The 20,050-nt window shown below is 43.9% G+C and overlaps 1 protein-coding gene across 1 annotated transcript in view; it reads right to left on the bottom strand.

The window, feature by feature from the left end:
* Window positions 1-19,226, bottom strand: part of mgat5b (alpha-1,6-mannosylglycoprotein 6-beta-N-acetylglucosaminyltransferase B) — a 92,138-nt gene extending 72,912 nt beyond the window's left edge. Inside the window, exons 1-3 of the mRNA XM_018761611.1 lie at window positions 19,164-19,226; window positions 18,626-18,872; window positions 14,010-14,122 (exon numbers count right to left, since the gene is read on the bottom strand). Coding sequence (XP_018617127.1) covers window positions 14,010-14,122; window positions 18,626-18,693 — 181 coding nt within the window. The 5' untranslated portion in view covers window positions 18,694-18,872; window positions 19,164-19,226. The remainder of the gene's footprint in view (window positions 1-14,009; window positions 14,123-18,625; window positions 18,873-19,163) is intronic.
* Between the last annotated feature and the right edge of the window lie 824 nt (window positions 19,227-20,050).

The following is a 20,050-nucleotide window of genomic DNA, read 5'->3' on the forward strand; positions in this document are numbered from 1 at the left end:
TGTTGCTGCTCCTATGTAAGAGCCTCTACCCCAACACCTGAGAATGTATGTTTCTTTTGGTCTTAAAAAATAAATAATGTAAAAAAAAGTCAATACAAAGGAAACGCATCGAAATAAATAATTTGTAATGAGCACGAACTAGAAAGAATACTGTATATTATATCCTCTGTGAGTAGGTGTCTAAGCAAATACATAGAGTATTTTTAAAATTACACCTCAGTACAACTAAGGTGTGTTGAGTTACATTTATAGGACATAATAAATGTAAGTAAAATAAATTAAGAATCGTACGCAATGTTCATAAAGCCACGTTATCGCACGGAGTAAAAGCACTCCATGTTTTTCAAGGAGAAAGGCACAACGGCAGACTAAGCTGTGAGTTTTGACCTTCCTCATCCTGCCTGTAATTAGACATTAAAACAGAGTAATTAGCGCTGTCGACTTCATGCTGCGAGGGGCTGCGGGCCACACTCCGGCCGCAGAGAGAGAAGCCTGTAGAAATGTTATGCTCTGACCTCGACTCCCACATCTGACGCCCTCTGAGCCTGCCTTGCCCAAGGCATGACGGAATCCCTCGGATGACGCCGGGGACAAACATGACTGCCGGCAATGTGCAAAAATGACCAACGCTTTAGTGGTCTGCCCTGCACTGGAGCAGAAAGAGATAGCTGAACCTACCCAAGGCCTGGTGAGGGCAGAGCATTTCTTCACAGAGTATGGTAGATACTGTATGCTGGAAAACAAATCCTTGTTTTTCATTTCCAAGAACACTAATTTTGCTTTCCTTCCATGATTCTGGTTTGCCTCTGCATTGAAATTACAGATCCTTCCGCAGTACGGTCAGCCCGGGAGACAAGCCCATTAATGTCTCAGTTGATTAAGGTACCACAGGTTCAGGCCACAGTGAAAAAAGCCGCAGCAAGGGGGGTACCCTCCATCCTGGGCGAGGAAAATGAAACCTGACATTGCCTTGACTCGCCTGCGCGGGCCTCACTCCTGCAGTCGCCGGCTGAAACGCTCCTTCGTTCCTTGGAGAAAGCAAATGTGACAATGGCCTTTTCGTCCATCCATTCAAATCACTGACTGCATACATAGATTAATATATAGAAATGGACAAGGTGAGGGTTCCAGGTCAGGTAGGGTGGAGGGGGTCATATCTCTCTCGGGTGGCCTACCACATTTGTGCCTCAGTCGTGTCTAAATGCTCCGCTCTACCTCATCATTATTTTATATATGCACTCCTGCCTCTCCCCTTCCCTGTCTGCGCCTGTCTCAATAATTCACGCTTCAGCAGATATATTAGCGTCCATCAGACAGCGACCCTTTTAAAAGCTGCTCCGTAGTGTTCGACAGCACACTTCATTGCTCTGGCACGCTAACTCGCTCCCTCATCCACGATGGCAGTCGTGTTCAGGAGATATTGGGCCTGTGGAGCAACAGAGAGAGCTGGTGGCCTCAGGCCTGCATCACTCATGTGACATGAGTGCGGCAACATGAGAAACGGTCCTGGCCAAACTGGCAGAAGGGACAGAGCTCTTGAGTCAGTGGTCAGAGGGAGCAAGAAGAACTTCTACTGGTGTCACCAGGTGGCTATAGACTTGTCCGATGCGGGTTGCAGTGGGAAATCAACATTTTCTGCACATGGATCTTTCCAGTCCAAACAAGTGTTATTCCAATATTACTGCAAAGGTTTTCAACAGATGAGTAACATTACATTAATTTTCAAATACTCTCTAGCGATTAATCACAAACAAATTGGATATTTACTGAAGTCAAGGAGGATTAAAGGCACACTGATGTGCAATACGAGCTGACGCTCCAAAATGTAAAATACGGGCTCTGCGGGTGGCTGGAAATCAGAGAACTGGGTCATATCATTGAACCGTGAATTGACAAAAGTGTCAATATTGAATTTAGGGTGGTACAACAGCAGCAAGAGACAACAAAAACAGCTGCTTTAATCTGGAGTCCTGGTGAAATCAGCTTCAAGCCCTTGACATCCATGTACAACATACTGTATTTCTTTTGGCACTTTCTGTAAAGCCCACAATGCTCTGCTCAGTACATTTACTCACTTAGCAGACACTTTTGTCCAAAGCAACTTACAACAGATACTATGCAGTGTTACTAGCCCACACCTTATTCACCAACGTGACTACATTGCTAGATACACTACTTACAAGGGTTACTCATCCATGCATCAGTGAAACACACTCACACACTATGTGGGAACCTGACCAGCATGTCTTTGGACTGTGGGAGGAAATCAGAGCACCCAGAGGAAACCCACACAGACACAGGGAGAACATGCAAACTCCACACAGACTGAGCAGGGATCAAACCAACATTCTCTCACACCACCCAGGCACTGTGAGACAGCAGCGCTACTTGCTGTGCCACCATGCCACCTAGTAATCAAATGAGCTACACTGCTTATGATGAACCCTCATGCACTGAGGATAAGGTATTGGGGGGGTCACAGGATCACACATCCATGCTCATCTCCTGAATGACCTCAGTGGCTACACCAGGGCTTCTGATTTGACTTCTTCATTGTCGACTGCTTGCTGCCTGGTCCTGGTGCCAGGCTGACAAAGAACACAAACAGCAGCAGAACATCAAGCCCCTCACCCCCACCACCGAGTTCCCATGGGACTGACTGACGGAAGGAACAGCTTATTTATTTTTCTTTCCTTCTGAGTTTATTTTTGCTGTGAATTATTAATATCTCTGCCTCCGTGGTACGGGAACTATTTATAGGGAGGTGGTGGCCGAGCTCCTCAGGAAGAGAAACAATGCCGGCTTGAATCCACTCCACACTGTTAGTGATGGGGAAAATGTGTATGAGGAGCTGGAGGAGGAGTAGGGTGGGAAGAGGGAGTTGCTGTGTTTTCCCTTGGTTGAATCCACCTGGAGGACCTTCCCCCCAACTCCCTTTCTGGACCCCTACCGATTACTCTCTGCAGATCAGAGGTGACACGGTAATCTCTGTAACCCAAAGCTGCTGAGCGCTACAGCTTATGAGGTGACATTTTACCATACTTTCATGTTAAACTGCTTCTGTCTCGAGGGCTCCAACGAAAAATGAAATCACCATGATGCGTTTTGGTTCTGCATTTGCCTAAAGTCCATCACAAAGAGCTTGATCTGAAGATTTTCATCTCAGCTGTTCCAAACACAATCTAGAGCTTTAAGGATGTGGTACCTTCCATACCCGGGTATATTACAGAGCAGCACCAATCTGTCATTAACATGAAGTAAATTAGGTAACCCTCCAGCTCTGGCACTATGCATTATCTGTCCATTGTACTATTTCTCAGCAGTCTTCCTCAGTCCAACACCTGAAGGGCATAAAGCCATCAGGCAGTGTAGTAATTGATTTAAACATCATACATAAACTAACTATACAAAAGCACTAAGTCAAAGAATGAGGATTATTGAATTTGCACTCTAGCAAACATTTTCTCCCAAGGAACAGTCAATTGTTCTGGTTAAGATGGTGTATCTGCCCAGAACTGCATGGACGACTGATCACCATGGTTCCCAGTCAGCGTGCTTCCCTTGAGAGGAATGCAAAAGAGCTTGAGGGAGATTGAGTCAGAGAGCCAGAGCCAATCCAGTAGAGTTGGTGCTTTCCAGCACACGCCACTGCTTCACACTCACTGAACTGCACAAATAACTTCAAGTCTCACATTTTACTGCAATTCAAACCACATTTAACACCAATATCGACCACTGCTGAGTAGTTTCAGCGGTTTTCATGACTACTAAATGTGAATGCACTCATAATTCAATATGGGTCTTCGAATGCAAAAGTAATGAGTCACTGAAAGGTATTACCATCATCCAATTAACATCATGCATATTTTCTGAAAACTATATTAAATTAAGATCAATAAATTATTTGTCTAGGGTACCCAAATGATGACCATGTATGAACACTGCTTCTTAAAAGCTCTTCTAAAACATTCACCGATTGTACAAGTAAACAAAAGTAAACAATAGTAAGCCTCTCTGGCCACTTTGGATTGCCTGTGTTTTCGTGCACCCAAATAATGTTTGTGGAACGTTCATTTTTATGAGAACTTGTGGTTTTGCTCAGTTATAATGTCTACAATACAACAGTCTTAAAAATGTGTTTTCTTTAGGATGATTTCTGTCTCTTTTCAATCCCCTGAACCACAGAGAAGTTTTCCCTGCATCCACCTGTGTTCCAAGCAGACACCTATCAAACTGCAATCTGCAGAACCTGAATTGCATTAAAGCTAGAACACATCTTACAGTGTTTTCTTCAAAAAAGCTGGGTGGTCGTTCACAGATGCCAGAAGCTGACATGATTGTAAAAAAAGTGGAAAGAAATCAATACACCATCAATGTCAGGCCTCTCCTTAATTCCTCCCTTTGTTTGGAAATGCGAGTGAGATCCGTTTGCTTGTTGTCAGCTTGTGAAAGCTGTGGTGCTGGCAGTTTGATGCTCCTGCTTTTAACAGGGCATCCCTGTTATCTTCAGCAGCTAATTTCACTGCTTTCATCCAGCATGTGAGAAAGTTTTACAGTACAAGTTAGTCACTTATGGCAGCTGTACAAGAGGGCACAAAAGTTTTACTGCAAACAAAATTAACACTTGACTGTGAGTGGCAGATGAGGGGAATTAGCCAAGGCCATCATGTTCATTGCAAATTTCTTTGCGGACATGAGGTTGGTTAACACAAAAGCAGTGGAATGCTGAGTCTGACACAAGCATGGGGAACCACAGAGCATAGCATGGGAAACTGTATGAGAGAGAGCAGAAAACACATGTATGAGCACAGTTACAGACAATGCACGGCAAACACACATTACATTTACATAACACATTTCTCTAAAGCAACTTATAGCAGTAAGTTCACAATCATTTACCCATTTATTCCATTGAGTAACTTTATTGGAGCACTCTGGGGTAAATACTTTGCTTAGAGGTGGGGAAAACCTGCAACCTTTGGATCCAAAGGCAGGAGCGCTAACCACTACACTACCAGATGCCTACACACACCTGAAACAAGGAAAATGCAAGGCAGAGCACATGGAAAAAGATGACAGCTCTGGGAAAGACACAGTGGAGCACAAGACAACACAGGAGAGGGCAGGAATACTCAGTGGGGAGAGTGCGGAAAGAGGGCAGAGAGTGCAGCCAGAGGGTTCAGTGTCAAGGAATGCACATAGCAGAGCACAGGGCAACGCATGGCAAAGCACAGATAAAATCATGACAGAGCGTGGGAAAACATGGTGTAGCGGCTGCATCCGATGGGGTGAATGTGTGATGGAAACAGACCTCCCTTGGCTTGGGGGGGGGGGGGGTCTCTGTGGGAAACAAAGAACAAGAACAGAAAAGCAGCACACAAGACTCAGTGACGGCCTTCTCTCTTGCTGGCAACCTTTAAGCGCTGCTTTCAAATGGCACGTCAAGGTGACGCCAGGAAACGACAGGCTCCCCTCAGTTCTGCGTGCACAGTCATCGAAACACCTTGTCTATTTCTCATTCCCTGTGCAGGAAAGTTTTCTTTTATTGCTCCAAGGGATCTGACTCTCATCTCTCTGCTCTGCCGTCAGCTGTCTTCCTGCGCTTCAGCTTCCTGTGTCTTTTTGAGACTATAAAAAATTCAATAGGAATTAAAAATGAACAAAAAAACTGCACGTACGGAGAAAGCTCATGAGTCACCCCTCAGCCCCTACCTCGCCGCCAGTCCCTCCGGCAGAGCCTCGCCACTTCAGGCACATATAAACATGCATGTTTTCTGACGTTCACAGCAGCAGCTTTGGTCCCCTCCTCACATTTATGCCACTGTCCAGAAGTGGCAACACTTAGAGCAATGGCATGTGGAAATAGAGAAGTGTTCCAGTGTGAATATATGTGCTCCCCAGGTCCCGAACACCTCCTTTGGCATGCAGTCTGGGACTGGAAAGCACAACTTCGGCTTCCTTTTTGGCAGCAGCTGTTGAAAGAGCACTTGCTTCCAGCTGTCAGTCATGGAGAAGTGCAGAAATCTTTTGTGCTCTCTTGCTCCCCTGAAAAAAATTAACTTGCTAAAAAAATCTTACTGGCATTAATCCTGTGGTGCTGATTTGCTGCCTCTCTCCTCCTGTCTCCAGTACTGCACAGGGTTATAGCCAAAAGAAGTTTACAGTATAGTGAATGAAAAACCCCATCTTTGTGCTCTGCTCGCTGGATAGCAATATTTAATTATGTATTTGTTTTTTATTTTGTTTTGTTTGGTTCCACAGCATTTTTCTGTCAAGGAAATGACTTTATGTGCCCTCTCGGTGATCATTACTGTCGCTCTGAAAAAAAAGGCAGACTCTTCCTCCGGCGGACAGGCTGCTGGTAAATGCTTTCAGCACCATGATCCGGAACTCCAAAAAAAAAAAAAAAAAAAAAAAAAAAAAAGACTCCAGCGTGCCCAAAACCACACTGGCCTGCAATTACTCAGTCTCACTTCAGGCACTTGATGAATACACTTATCTCTGGGAGGGGACAAAGAAGGGAAGAGAAACTAATCTGAGTTTTGCTCCGTTAAGAACTCTTCTGTTATCGCCAGGCCTGCTAAGTCCATTTCCATTTCTTCGCCAGGTGCACAATGCCAGAATTCCACAGCTTTCGAGTGGCTGGCAGGTTAAAATGGTTTAAAGTTGGTAAATACTGCAAGAGAGCACATCTGTAAGCCCCTTCCTGACTAATGTGGTCTCAGGGCTCGGCATTAACAGCTTACCCTGGAAGCAATGTGCTCACAGCTCATGGATGAAGTTGAGCGTGCGTGCAAAACGTGATAAACAGTCGGGTGATTGACAGGGCTATGTGAGTGAAGTGCAAACCTGCAGCGAGGGTGAGTCCAGGGCAGCTCATTCCACTGAACAACTCAATTATATGACATTTGTCACATTCCGGAGTGCCCCTCTCTGCACTTGCTCAGCTTTTATAGTTCTGCTGTTGACTGTGTACAGTCTTATCGTTAACACTCCACAGTACATTACGTTCATGATTGAGAGCGGTGCACTTTAGAAAGAGGGTTTTGGGGTAGGGTCATTATCTTCTGAAAAAAAAAAAAAAAAGAAAAATTGATTCATTTTTAACATTTAAAAAAATTGTGATAAGTATTAAACCTTCTATGTGCACTTTAACCACAGAGGAGCACTCTAATAATGTAAGGTACATACAGTGGAAGGACATCACGCTTTAATGTAATCCATTTCACAAAGAAAATGTATCAAGAAATGAGTAGATTTGACACACCCATAAGTCACAAAATCCATTAATACAGTGCTATATACGACATCTTTCACATAAATTTGAAATAATTATATATTTACAATTTATGATTTTTATCGCCTCCTTAGAAACATGCAATCACAAAATTATGAGTAAAAATTCTGTTAATTCTTTAACAACTGATTAATCAAATTAGGCTATCAATTAAATTAATCAGTTAATGTAATATCCATCCATCCATGGGTTGTGATGACTCAGAGACTGTCCCGGAATCATTAAGTGCAAGGTTGAGGGCGGGTACACACTGGAGGGGATGCCAGTCCATTACAGGGTAGCCACACATACATACACACCATCACTCAGCCATTCACACACTAAGGGCAATTTAAAGTCATCAATTCACCTGAACTGTATGTCTTTGGACTGTGGGAGAAAATCAGAACACCTGATGGAAACCCTCACCACACACACGAGGAGGACATGCAAACTCCACATCAATTGAGTTGGGATCAAACCCACATTCTCTGGCACCACCCAGGCACTGAGATAGCAGTGTTACTCTAGTTTAGGTAATAATTGATTATTATAATTATTATTATTATCATCATCATCATCAATTAAAGTACAGAACACATGTTATTATACAGAAACTGACATTACAATTGGAGTTTTCCAGAATTTTAAGTTTGAAGTATAACTGCTAGTGATGGACTAGGGCATAAATAGAAAATAAATAAGTAATTTAATCCTTTAACAAAGATTAATCAAACTAGCAGGACAAATTTAATTTATTGGTCTGCCTTGACACACCATGGATGGCAACTGTATATGTGTGACAAATTTAGGTAAACAAAGATTTCTGCATAACAAATACTCTGTGGTCTATCACCTTACCATGCATATGCTTTACCTGAGTATTTATAGTTACTGTGCAGTTATCAGGTAAAGGAGCTTCTCCAGCTGGCAAATGCTGTTAGAAATCAATAGGTCAATGCAGTGCACAGTTGTAGCCCTGAGGAAGCTCACACACAATACATTTTAATTTGTGGGATTCAAGAGGAATTTTTCTTTGAAAATAACAGGAAAGGATGAGGACACTTCAGCCTCTAATTCATGATGCCAAGGACAAAGAAGAAGTTTATTAAACCAATACTTTTTAATGTCATAATTTTCTTTTAATGCCTTAGTTCATTTACAAGAAATGCACAGAAAATGCATGAGAAAGAAAAATGGATGTACAACGGTCTGTTGTTAAAACGGAGTTTACACTAGAAGGGAAACCAAGAAGAAAAGGTTTGCTGGATCTGTGGTTCAACAGTCTTTACATCTGCATGTTTTTTCCCCAGTTTCCACCATATGTGAATATACTTACATCTGCAGCTACTATACCATAGCAGAGTGTGTGATCCACTCTATCACCAGCAATCAGTGCTCTCCCAACATCAGTCACTTGATATTGACAACCGCATGTCCTAATGCAGAGTTGCAGCGGTCCACATTCTAGTCTCATAAGGGACTAGGCAGGACAGCCAGACATATCACCTCACACATTTACACACTACAGGTAATTCTGATTTGCCATTTAACCTTGAAGACACTCTGGACTGTGTGAGGAAACCAAAGCACCTGGAGGAAACCTATGTGAACATGGAGAGAACATGCAGATGTCACACAGATGAAATTATTCCCGATCATACAGTGATCGGGATAACTGATTATTTCTGCTGTCACAACAGAAGTGAGGGCAATATTTAAGTCCCACATAATATCCCCACTTTGTGCACAGCATCTTTTCCAGCAGAGTAATCTTATACCCTGCAAACTCCTAACAAGCCCACAGACTGCCCTGTGTGTCATCAGATGCCATGGTCATGCACAAGGGATCTGTGTGCAACAGCTCCTGCAAAATGTAATGGGATTTCCCACAGGGACACAGTCTTTCATTTAGTGTCAGGTGCAAGTACTGCCAGCAGCAAACGGACAGCGCGCAAAATATCACGGTCATTCATCCAGCTGCCTGGCTGGATCAGTGTCAGAAGCACCTAAACAGTGTGAGTGAAGTCATTATATACAAAAAAAAAAAAAAAAAAAAAAGATAGAGAAATACCGACCCCTATAAGGAAATCTCTAATGTCAAACCTCTCAGGCATCAGATCCTATGTTCCTCTTCAGTCCTGCAGACAAATTTTTGCAGCAACTGCCCCCATCAGCACACACACAGGTAATAAATAAATCCTGCGCAGAAACACAAATGCAGCACTGTAGCAAGAGTCCCGCCAGCGGCAGGCAGACAGCAGAGGCGGTCTGCCACGGCACATTTCAGCGTTGATGGCGAACACCCGTGCACGCCCAGCATTTCAACTGCATTGGAATGCAAGAGGACACCTCTCCTTGAGGGCACCAAGGAACACAGGGACAGGGAAATGGCTGGTAAAAGCTCTTTTCATTTTGTTGGCCAAGGGGAGTGTTTGAAACCACAGATTGTGCTGTCAAAATGGCATTTGGGGCTGGGCTGCAGCGTCTCATTTCACTGAAAACACAGAAGAGCTCTTCCAGACCACAATGCTGCAGCTTCCGTTCCTGAATCTCACTATGCAATTACTTCATCTGCTTCATAGATAGATAGTAAAATGAATGTAAAAATTACATCTCCTGCTCTTTGCTCTTAGGAATTGATGTATTTATATTTGTATACACAACTATATATTTAATTGTGTACACTACATCACATTGTCAATTGTACTGTCATGGCCTTTTATTTAATAAAATCTCCTACCTACCATAGCATAACATAATTGTTTCCTTTTATAGTTTAAATGGCTCTATAATAAATGGCATTCCAAACATAAATGCACTTGAGAGGGCTGCATTCTTGTGTATACTGACTTTACAAGAGAACTCCATTATCTTTTCCACTAAGAAACTGTTCTGACTGTAAAATATGTCATTGGCTCGCAGCAAAAGTATTATGGCAGTAGTCAAGTTTGAAATTAATGCACCATTGTTTGACAAAAAATAAAAGGAGTTCTAGATTTCAAAGGCAGAGCAGCTGAAATGCCACATACTGCCTAATATTGCTGAGATATAGAAACCTTTTGTGGAACTACAAATTTCTACATAAATTAGTCTTGTTACTGCATTATGTTATTACTGCATTGTTGGCCCGGTGCTTTTAGTTGGATTTCGTTTTTATTTTTCTGAGAAGAAGCAGTGCTTTGTGCAGAATTCAATTCCAGCTGACAACAGCTGAGGCACAGAGATGTCACAGCACGAGAAATCACCCTTCCAGTAACTATCCGGCCAGTCCCCTTTCTCACAATGGAGAGAGCCAGTGTATCAGGACTCCTACTGCTTCCAGGCTAATAAGCGGGCTATCACTGGCTACCTGAGTTGAGAACTAACATTACCGACAAACTTGTTTGCTTCTTGTTTTGTGTGCCTTTGGAGTTAGGCGATAGCTATCAGCGGCAGCAGGCTTTCATTCCTACCTCATTACACATGCATTTTTTATTCCGGGAAAAGTATGATGCCAACATACTTTTTAAACCATGAAACGTGTGTCTCACAGAGGATCTGAAGTACTTGCAGTAAAATTTTCAAATTTGAAATGAGACAATTTGCTGCTTAAATGAGTGTGATTGATTCCTTCGTAAGGCCCAGTATCCTGTCAGTTGCCGTGATGAGGGACGGACTGCGCTGTGATACAATAAAGTAAGTACGGCTTACCTTTTGACCCTTGGAAATCTCTGGAATACAGAAACCAAATTTTGGTCAGTGAGCGCAAGATGATATATCCAGATATTCTAAATGTTCTTATAAGAAAATGGAACAGTCTCCTCTGCTTGTAGAAAACATTTAAAAAATTAAAAACGGAAGAAGTGCAGAGTCCCAAAGAAGGGAAAGTTCCTATTGTACCATATTCCTGGATAATGCCTGGAGGGTAAACAAAACTTAAGATTGGCTTTCGTTCTGCACTGTGAGCCAAACTGCATGTTTTGTGGCAGTGGGAAAAGCTATATTCCTGAAATATTACACAGTTATTTCTTTGTACAACATTTGAACACAAGTAAGACATATTTCTGATTAAGCTGATTTCGAACTGTAAATCAGGGCTATGGGTGCATTGATTGTTATTTCAAACCATTCTCCTGCTTTTCTCCAGAAAATGTACTTTGTTGAGTACACAAGAGTAGACAGGACACAAACACACATGCGCACACACACAAAGTACTATTCAGAGTCACCAATTCACAGAAACACATCTTTGGACTGTGGGAGGAAACTCACATGAACACAGGAAGAGTGTGCAAACTCCACACAAACTAAGCAATGATCGAACCCACATCCACCTGCACAGCTTAGGCATTATAAGGCACAGCACTAAATTTCAAATATGCAAAATAACTTAACTGTTAATTGTTGAATCCCGGAACCTTTGGAAATAAACAAAGCAGAACAGTAGCTCCTGAAGACTGCAAATACATCTTGGCTGAGGCATAATTCGTTAATGCTACATTTGACAAAAAAAATAAAATTACCAATACAAACTGTCAGGTAAAAACTGTTCTTTAGGGAGAGCCTTTGATCAAGCCAAGCCTGTGCTTTTTGTCTGAAAGCAAAGGTAAGCCTTCTTAACAGTACAGTTTCCAGCACACACACAAACACACTCTCTCGCTGTCTTTTTCTCACACACACACACACACACACACACACACACACACACACACACACACACACACACACACACACAGGTACATAAATGCATAAGTGAACACGCACTCGCTCCTGCGTGCGCACACACACACTTGGATGAGAGCAGCTCAACTGCTGATGAATTAGACTGCTGGCCTAGCTTGTTGGGTGTTCAAAAAGAAATATGGTGCAAATCTTTAAGGGTAATAATCCATGGAACAAAAATAAGATACAACATATATAGAAGGGAATTAAACTAATACTCTAGTGTCGCCTCATTTGACATCACCGCCATAAGACCTTTCTTCCCGGGGTGAGATACTCATATCTCCCTCCAGAACAAACAGCCTTTCCCAACGCAAAGCCACCATCCAGTGGGACAACAACGCTCCCAATAAAGGCCAAGTTAGCAAAGCTCTCTTAATGTGTCCTACACGCAGTTACCCAGAACCCTCTCCAAACAAGGAAGCTCAGGAAACGGCAATAAAGATGGGCATTTCTGCAACAACATACAGCAATGGGAGGAAGTGCCACTTCAGAGGAAATGTTCAGCTGCCAAGGGGAAAAAAAAAAAAATGTCATTTTTACTACCATTCAGTAAACACCCAGAAATGTTCAGAACAGGGTAAAAGCATTCAGACAAGAATGCATTAGTGTCCGAGTTGAAATAGTGGCCCTTGAATCAGCATCATTATTTTAGGCAAGTAGGGGAAAATGAATAGGGAAAACTGAAGGATTTGTGTGTAGCCATGACAAAGTCTTCCGTATTTCTGTGTTTAGTGTGAGCAAGGTGAAATCCCTGACAATACATTTGTTGTCAGCTGCGCTTCAAATGCATTCCATGAATGAGACCAAGAAACATTACCATTGTGAAAGAGCATCACTCAACACAACAACGGAAGCAAAAGACACAAACTCCTCTTTCCAGTGAAGTAGTCCCTTGTCACTGCTCCCACCTAAAAAATACTGTGTGTGAGTGTGTGTGCATGCTCCCAGGGGATTGTGCACAGTTGTTACAGAAGTGCTACAGTGTTAAAAAAGACACAAAGATCCAGCACATGGATGTGTCAGGAGTACACTGGAGTTGTGAGTGCCTGTCTTAGCCTGCTGCATTAAACACTCCCACCTCTGCCACTTTGTCAACATGTGAGTGCACGCGCACACACACACACACACACACACACACACACACACACACACACAAAATGTTTTGCCCGCAGGATCATCCCAGAATGGGTATTGTGCACTGCTTAATGAGCCTGGGCCAGATGCCACCTCAGACTGTGGCGCATGAGTGGTTAATTAATCAAGTAGCCCACCCCCACAAACCCTGCCCCGTTTTCCCCATGCTGGTGCATTACACAAGACGATTAGCCTCATTTATAGGTTTACTTCACAGTTCTGGGAAGGGGCATACTGGGTTCGGACACAATGGTACCCTGTGGTTGGTCCCACGCCAGAAAAAACCGGACGTGTTCTCCTTGCTCTGAGAGAGACAGGAAGAGGGGAAAAGAGTGCACTCGTACAGTGCCCCTGCCGCCTATATATGGACCCTGGGGGGCAGATTAAGGAAGTGCAGAAACAGGCCACTAGGGTACTGGGGATTCTCATACGAGAGCAGATAGTATTACCAAGGAATATAGTAGATACTTTAGCAGGAACATGTCTGTGTGTTTAGATCCCTTTAATGTTTGCAGTCAGGGCTTCAGGGGTTAAGGTTCACACTTCACATCATGGGAGTTGCACAAAATTACTGAAAAGTAATTCAAGATTGTTTGCTGTAATTAAAAAGCACCTGTGACTTCCTTTAACCGCTATGCCAGAAACCCTGACAAAGCATTAATGTAGACACTGTAATGAAAGTGGACGCCTCCGCTGCATGGCCAGGTGGACCATTAGCAGTTTGGTGTGCAAGTGAAAGCTCAAGACACGCTGGGGTTTGTTTAGTCCTATGTTTATTTTGCGTGTTGGTCATTTAAGCACAGACACTCCCACCAAATATCTCGTATCTCATCCTGCCCCCAGCCTTCCCCACATCCCCATGCATGACAGATATGGAGCAGAGAGCCACTACCTTCAGTCCTGATGGTGAAGGGCGAGTCCCCCAGTCGCTTGGCTGAGAACTGCCCCCCTAGGGAGGTCATTAGAAAGCACAGGCTGAAGAAGCCGATCCCCACCACAAAAATCCTGGAAGGAGGAGGCAGCAGAAGAGAGCAGAGCCAAGGAAAAGACAAAGAAGGAGAGAGAGGAAAAGTGGAAAAAAAAGAAGAAAAAAGAAGTCGTCTCAGAACAGCAAGCAAAAGCCATGCAATTAGAAACGTCAGGCTGAGAGCGGGATCAAGAGCAATCTTAAAGATCTGATTTCCTTTCTAGCGTTCGCTCTATGGCTCTATTCAAGTTTCCTAATCCCAGGGCCAGAAGCCTGATTACTGAAAAAGAACTTTACATTTCAAACACTGCAGTTCTTCTAAGTCGCGGAACAGTAGAAAATTCACCGGAAAAACATGTAACAGTATTTGGCCCATGAGTCCGTGTCTTTCCCAGATGGTTGATATAATGCTTTTGGACACAGGAGACCAGAGGGCCAACTGACACATGGGTGAATTTCCCCCAATTTCACGCTCGTAGAGACTTCTCCAGCAGTGAATTTTACCACAGGAGTGGCTTGCATGTGTAAACACATGCAAATGACTGTTTCTTTTGCACGTTCCAGTGCAATAATGGCTTGCTCTTCGCAGTATGCGGGACTGCCTGCATTTCAACGCTCGTCATCCTAGCTGGGACCAAAAACCAAAGCCCACAACATTAAAAAAGTTGAATTATTCTGCCCTCAAATGTGTGTGGCCAAACTCACAAGTTTGACAACCCCTGGGAACCTCAACTTCTTCCCCAGGGAGGAAAACAAAACCTCAAAGGAAACCTAACTGGACTTTTCATAACATTACACAAACAATATATATGAAGATTTTTTAACAAAAACACCTCAAAATTACACATTATTTAATAAAATAAACTGTCTATCCTAGTAAAAGGTCAAAGGCCAGGCTCAGGTGATTCTATGTATATCGAATAATAATAATAATAATAATAATAATAATAAACCACAAAATCCATTGCATCCATCTCAGTAACACAGGTCTTTACCAATTACCAAGCTAATTATATGTTGTTTTGTTCACCTTGATGATGAGCAACATAAATATTTAATGTTATTATATACAAAATCATTCCAAGATCCGTGTGTGTGACTAAAGCGTGAATAATTCTAATCTCTTTCTCAGCAGTGAGCTGCACTTTGAATACAGTATTAAGAGCTAACAGGGTCAGGAGCGGGGACCTCAAACAAGGCTGTCATTTCTGATGCGTGTTTGGCACCAGCTTTAGCGACAAGAGTTGTGAGAACTGTTAATGCACGAAAGGCGAGCCATCTCGGTACAGAGCAGAAAGAGGGGGGTCTGTCTCCATCGCATGGTGGCAACATGCATGGAAACAGAGATGCCCTGGCACCGATCCAGATTGTGGCTGGTGGAGCAGAACCAGCACACGTAGCGTCCACTCTGCTGGAAAGCAAAGAAAGAGGCTTCACATGTTTCCATATAGGAACAATGCAGCAGCAACAGGCTGCCAATTAATGTTATTTTTAATCAAACTAACATAGATTATGCTTTTATTCAAAATTATATAATTTTGTACATTAATTCAGCGGGACATTTCACTCAAACAATGAAAATCAACTGTCTTGCTCAGGAATATAGCAGTAAGGGGCTTTAAGCAGCAGATTTTAGATGACAAGTCTTTAGCCTTAACCACTGCACAGCCTGCTGCTCAGGTATAGCGAAATGTTTCAGGACAAAGGCATTTCATACATCCTCAAAGAATGCGTCCCTTGGCGCAGCCCACTGATCACTCTCAGAAAGTGTTCATGACTGCCTTGTTACAGCAAAACCTATGCCACCCCCAGTAATTGGGGGCAGGGGTTACATTATTCCGCCACAAAGACTTCAAATCGCTCAGAACAAGGACACCTGAGAATTATCTAGAAACTTCCACATCTGTTGGACTAGCTGAAACCACAACAGCTATGAAATAATCATTAACACTTTCCATTTAAATGCTGTACTAGAAGGAATTTTGTGCCATTTAGGCTTTTACACATAATGTCCTCTACCACTACCTACTAGTTAAATCTTGGTGAAGCATTGCTTAATCATTTTTCCCAAGCAAGGTAATCATCACTAAAACATAAGTATAAACATCATCCATCTGTTCTCTTAGCACATTGTATGAATAAAATTCAATCATAACCATATGGGACCAACTTGTACAGCTTGATTTTTGGTCCTTAATTAATCCAGGTGAAGAACAGTTGTTTTGGGACATGGCCTAGCTGACTACCACTAGAGTTTCAGATTTATAGGACTGGTCACTTCACAAAATGCTTTGCCCAAAATTTCCGCTCTAAGGTTGGTAGTGAGACGAGCTCAGATCACATACTTCATGTGACCACTTTCCTTATGATACCTGTGACTTGTTCTTGTGTAGTTGTCTCCGAAACTGAGCATGTGATAGCTCCGTGGCAGCTACCCTGTGTGTTTGTAATTAAAAGGCTTTAAGTGAGTGCTTCAGTCTTGTAATTGGATCAGAGGGAGAAATCCAATGCATTATAATAGGTTTAAAACAGGCACAGTTATCAGATCTTCGCCTTGGGCTCACTGCAGACCACTTTAGTTCCTTGACAGCATGTTCTCCAGGAGTTCTGACATGTTTTCCAGAGCCTCCTGTCCCTGTCACACTGCACCACAGGTTCTTCGCACTCACTCTCCTGCACTGTGGAGGATGCTACACTCCCTGGACTGGAAAACTTAACGATTTTACTATTATCAGCTGTTAACTGATGATTTTACGCAGTTGCACAATGGAGGCAATACAGCTTAAGTACCTTACTAAAGTGTGCTACAGCAAGATCCCTTCAAGGAATAGAACTAAAAGCCTAAAGATTACAAGTGTGTGTTCTTAACCATGTCGAGTGGGTCCCTTATACACACTGTGTCATTCATTAAGTTGATGTTACAACTGATTACAGTGAAAAACACTCGTTTTGGGCTCTTTCTAAGGCTTTGAGGATGCTGTGAGTGAGGCGTGCAGTATTAAGCTTGTGTTCACCACTAGACCAGGGGTATAAATCTGAAAGGGCCTGGCGTTTATAAAGAGCTCAACATTCTTCATATTTTTGAAGAATGGCAGAACATTTCCAGTGTACCGCACGGAAACGTAGACTACTGTGACAATATCACCGAGTGTAGCTCAGAGAAAGTTTAACAGCCATCTGAGGCACCACTCTCTGCTTCGTGCTTTCTGACAAAGTGCATAACAGGAGCACAATTTAATACTATATCACACTTAACATTTATTCATTTATTTAGCGGACACTTTTCTCCAAAGCAACTTACAGTATTAAGCTGCTTACAATTTACCCATTTAGACAGCTGGGTAATTCTACTGGAGCAATTCAGGGTAAGTGCCTTGCTCAAGGGTACTACAGCCAGAGGTGGGAAGCAAACCTAGGACCTTGCGGTGCAAGGGCAGCAATACTAACTACTCTGCTATCAGCTAACCCCATGCAGGTGTCTACAGTTGTAAATAAATGTAAAAGTATTCTTTTAAAACTGAAATAAAACTAAAATAAATTAAAAACTGTTTTAAGTGCCATGGTCTTTCCATGGCTTCCACTTCCAGTTATAACAAAATTTACACGTAGGAACAGTTCTAGTCTAAAAACGGCAGCTGCTTCCAGAAATGTAAATACACATAGAATACGAGCATAAAAGAAATGTCAATTTCTGCCAACAAAAAGTTACGTAAACAAAACAATATCTATTCTGAGGAGCAGTTCCATGCCACGGGCATCTAAAATGCCTTTCTCTGTCATCAGTTTTGTAAAGCTGGGGATCACCTGAGACATTAACTTAAGCCTAAGAGAATGACATTAGTAGTGTTTTTAAAAAAAAAAGCTTCAGTCTGAAGTCGTGCGCGTTTGTTACTGAAGTACGAGCTTTATTTTATTAATGGTGAAATAACTCTAAAGTTCTCTCATAAATGCAGCCCACTTCTGTGGTGAAACTCATCCCTCCTGAGCCGAAGCAGCATCCCTACTTCACTTGTCCTTCTCACACCCCGAAGTTCTGCTCCCTGACGCGCGCTGGAATTACGGCGCTGTACAGATACGACGGCGGGAGTCTCGTGCGCAGAGAGCCGTTAGCGGCCTCGCGCCGGCGCCGAGTGAACTGGGAGCGCGCGCGTGCGCGCGCGCATCGCGACTCCCGTCACCCAAGTTCATAATTGGCTAAAATACACGACGAGCAACGTTATTTCGGTCTTGAGTCACCTTCTCTGCGTGTTATTCATTCAAATATACATCCGTATTTTGCGCGGCAGTGGCCAAAAAGGGACATGAAACAAGAACTGCCCAATCAACGCACGCAAATGGCAGATTTGTGCTGTTAGGCGCTGTACACGATGAACGTGTATAACTGACACGTCACCGACACAATATGCAGGCAGGCATTATTCACCGCCGACTTCGTGAGGCGATTTCTTGGACACGAAGAAACTTAGAGAAGCGGGCGGAATGATTGCGGGGGACGCATTTAAAAGGTAAGGTGGAGGAGAAAAAAAGCCGTTTCTACTCACCTGAACGGTTTGAACGTCACAAGGCATCTTCTCACCATTATTTTACCGTCAGTGTTCAGCTCTATCATTTTCCAGAAGACGCGATGGAAGCGCGGAACCCCGACATGGTGGACATCAGACTGATAAGTGACAAAGAGGTGCTCCTCGCGCTCTCCCGCCGGTGGCTCGTGTTACGCGCGCGGCGCCGATGCCCAGCGCTCGCACCTGGAGGGACCGAACCGAACGAGCGGCGCATCCATGCGTCCGTCTGCAACGAACGTGCAGCGTCGAAGAAGCGCTAGTTAGTTGGTTAGTTGCTTAGTTAGTTTTTAGTCTTGTTACTTGAAGGTGGAGGTGAGCGGGGGCCACGGGCACGAGCCCTACTCATTCCCCGCCGCGATGGCTTTGCAGTTCGAACTTGGGGGTTGGGGTCGCCCTGCTGGAACTCATGTCATGATTCCTCCGGCACACAATCAGGCTCGTTTTTCCACGAAAAGAAGAGATTAAACCGACAACCGTTAGCCGCGTTTCTTTATGCCAAGAGAAACCCGTAGTTCACCTGGGAGTAGAGGCGTGTGCGTCCCCGTGCGGTGCGCGTTCTGGAGAGACGGCTCGGGCTCGCGCATCGAACGCCGGTCCTGGAGCTCACTGAACGGGGCTCGACCGCGGCGCGGTCTTTTATGGGAGGGTGGACGAATTGCGGTGTGTCTCCCGTTTCTCTTGCGCGTTTCATCATCTGACGAGCGCCACCTACCGCTCAGTCACGGCACACAGCCGTCTTTTCCACACTTCAATCGTGTGTTTGACGCCTTTCTTCGGTGACTCACTTGCGCTCCGGCAACACGAACTGCTCCATCCGTCCATTGACCAAAAGAGCGCTACTGACCCTGTCCATAGCGCAGGTCCCTAACTGCTTGTCAAAGTACGTTAAAAGTGTAAACATAATTCCACGTGAATCGAAGCAGTATGTTTGTATTACCAGCCATGGGGCAGTTGGTGGGGCAGTGGTTGGAATCGCTGCCTTTGGACCAGAGGGCTCTAGGTTCAAATCTCACCTCCATCAGTAGTACTCCTGAGCAAAGTGCTTACCCTAAAAATGCTTGAGGAAGACTGTCCAGCTGTGTAAATGGATAAATCATTGTAATTAGCTGAACAGTATATGGGGGGGGGGGGGGGGGGTTGGACCAGGTCCTGCTCTCTGGTGGATCTGGGGTTCAAGTCCCGCTTGGGGTGCCTTGTGATGTGATGGACTGGTGCCCCGTCCTGGGTGTGTCCCCTCCCCCTCCAGCCTTATACCCTGTGTTGCCAGGTTAGGCTCTGGCTCCCCGCGACCCTGTATGGGGAAAGTGGTTCAGACAGTGTGTGTGTGAGTGAACAGTGTAAGAGGGGGGTACAATGGGTTGGCCTGGGTCCTGCTTTCCAGTGGGTCTGGGGTTCATGTCCTGC

The sequence above is a fragment of the Scleropages formosus genome, chromosome 20 (assembly GCF_900964775.1).
Source record: "Scleropages formosus chromosome 20, fSclFor1.1, whole genome shotgun sequence".
Classification (NCBI taxonomy): Eukaryota; Metazoa; Chordata; class Actinopteri; order Osteoglossiformes; family Osteoglossidae; genus Scleropages; species Scleropages formosus.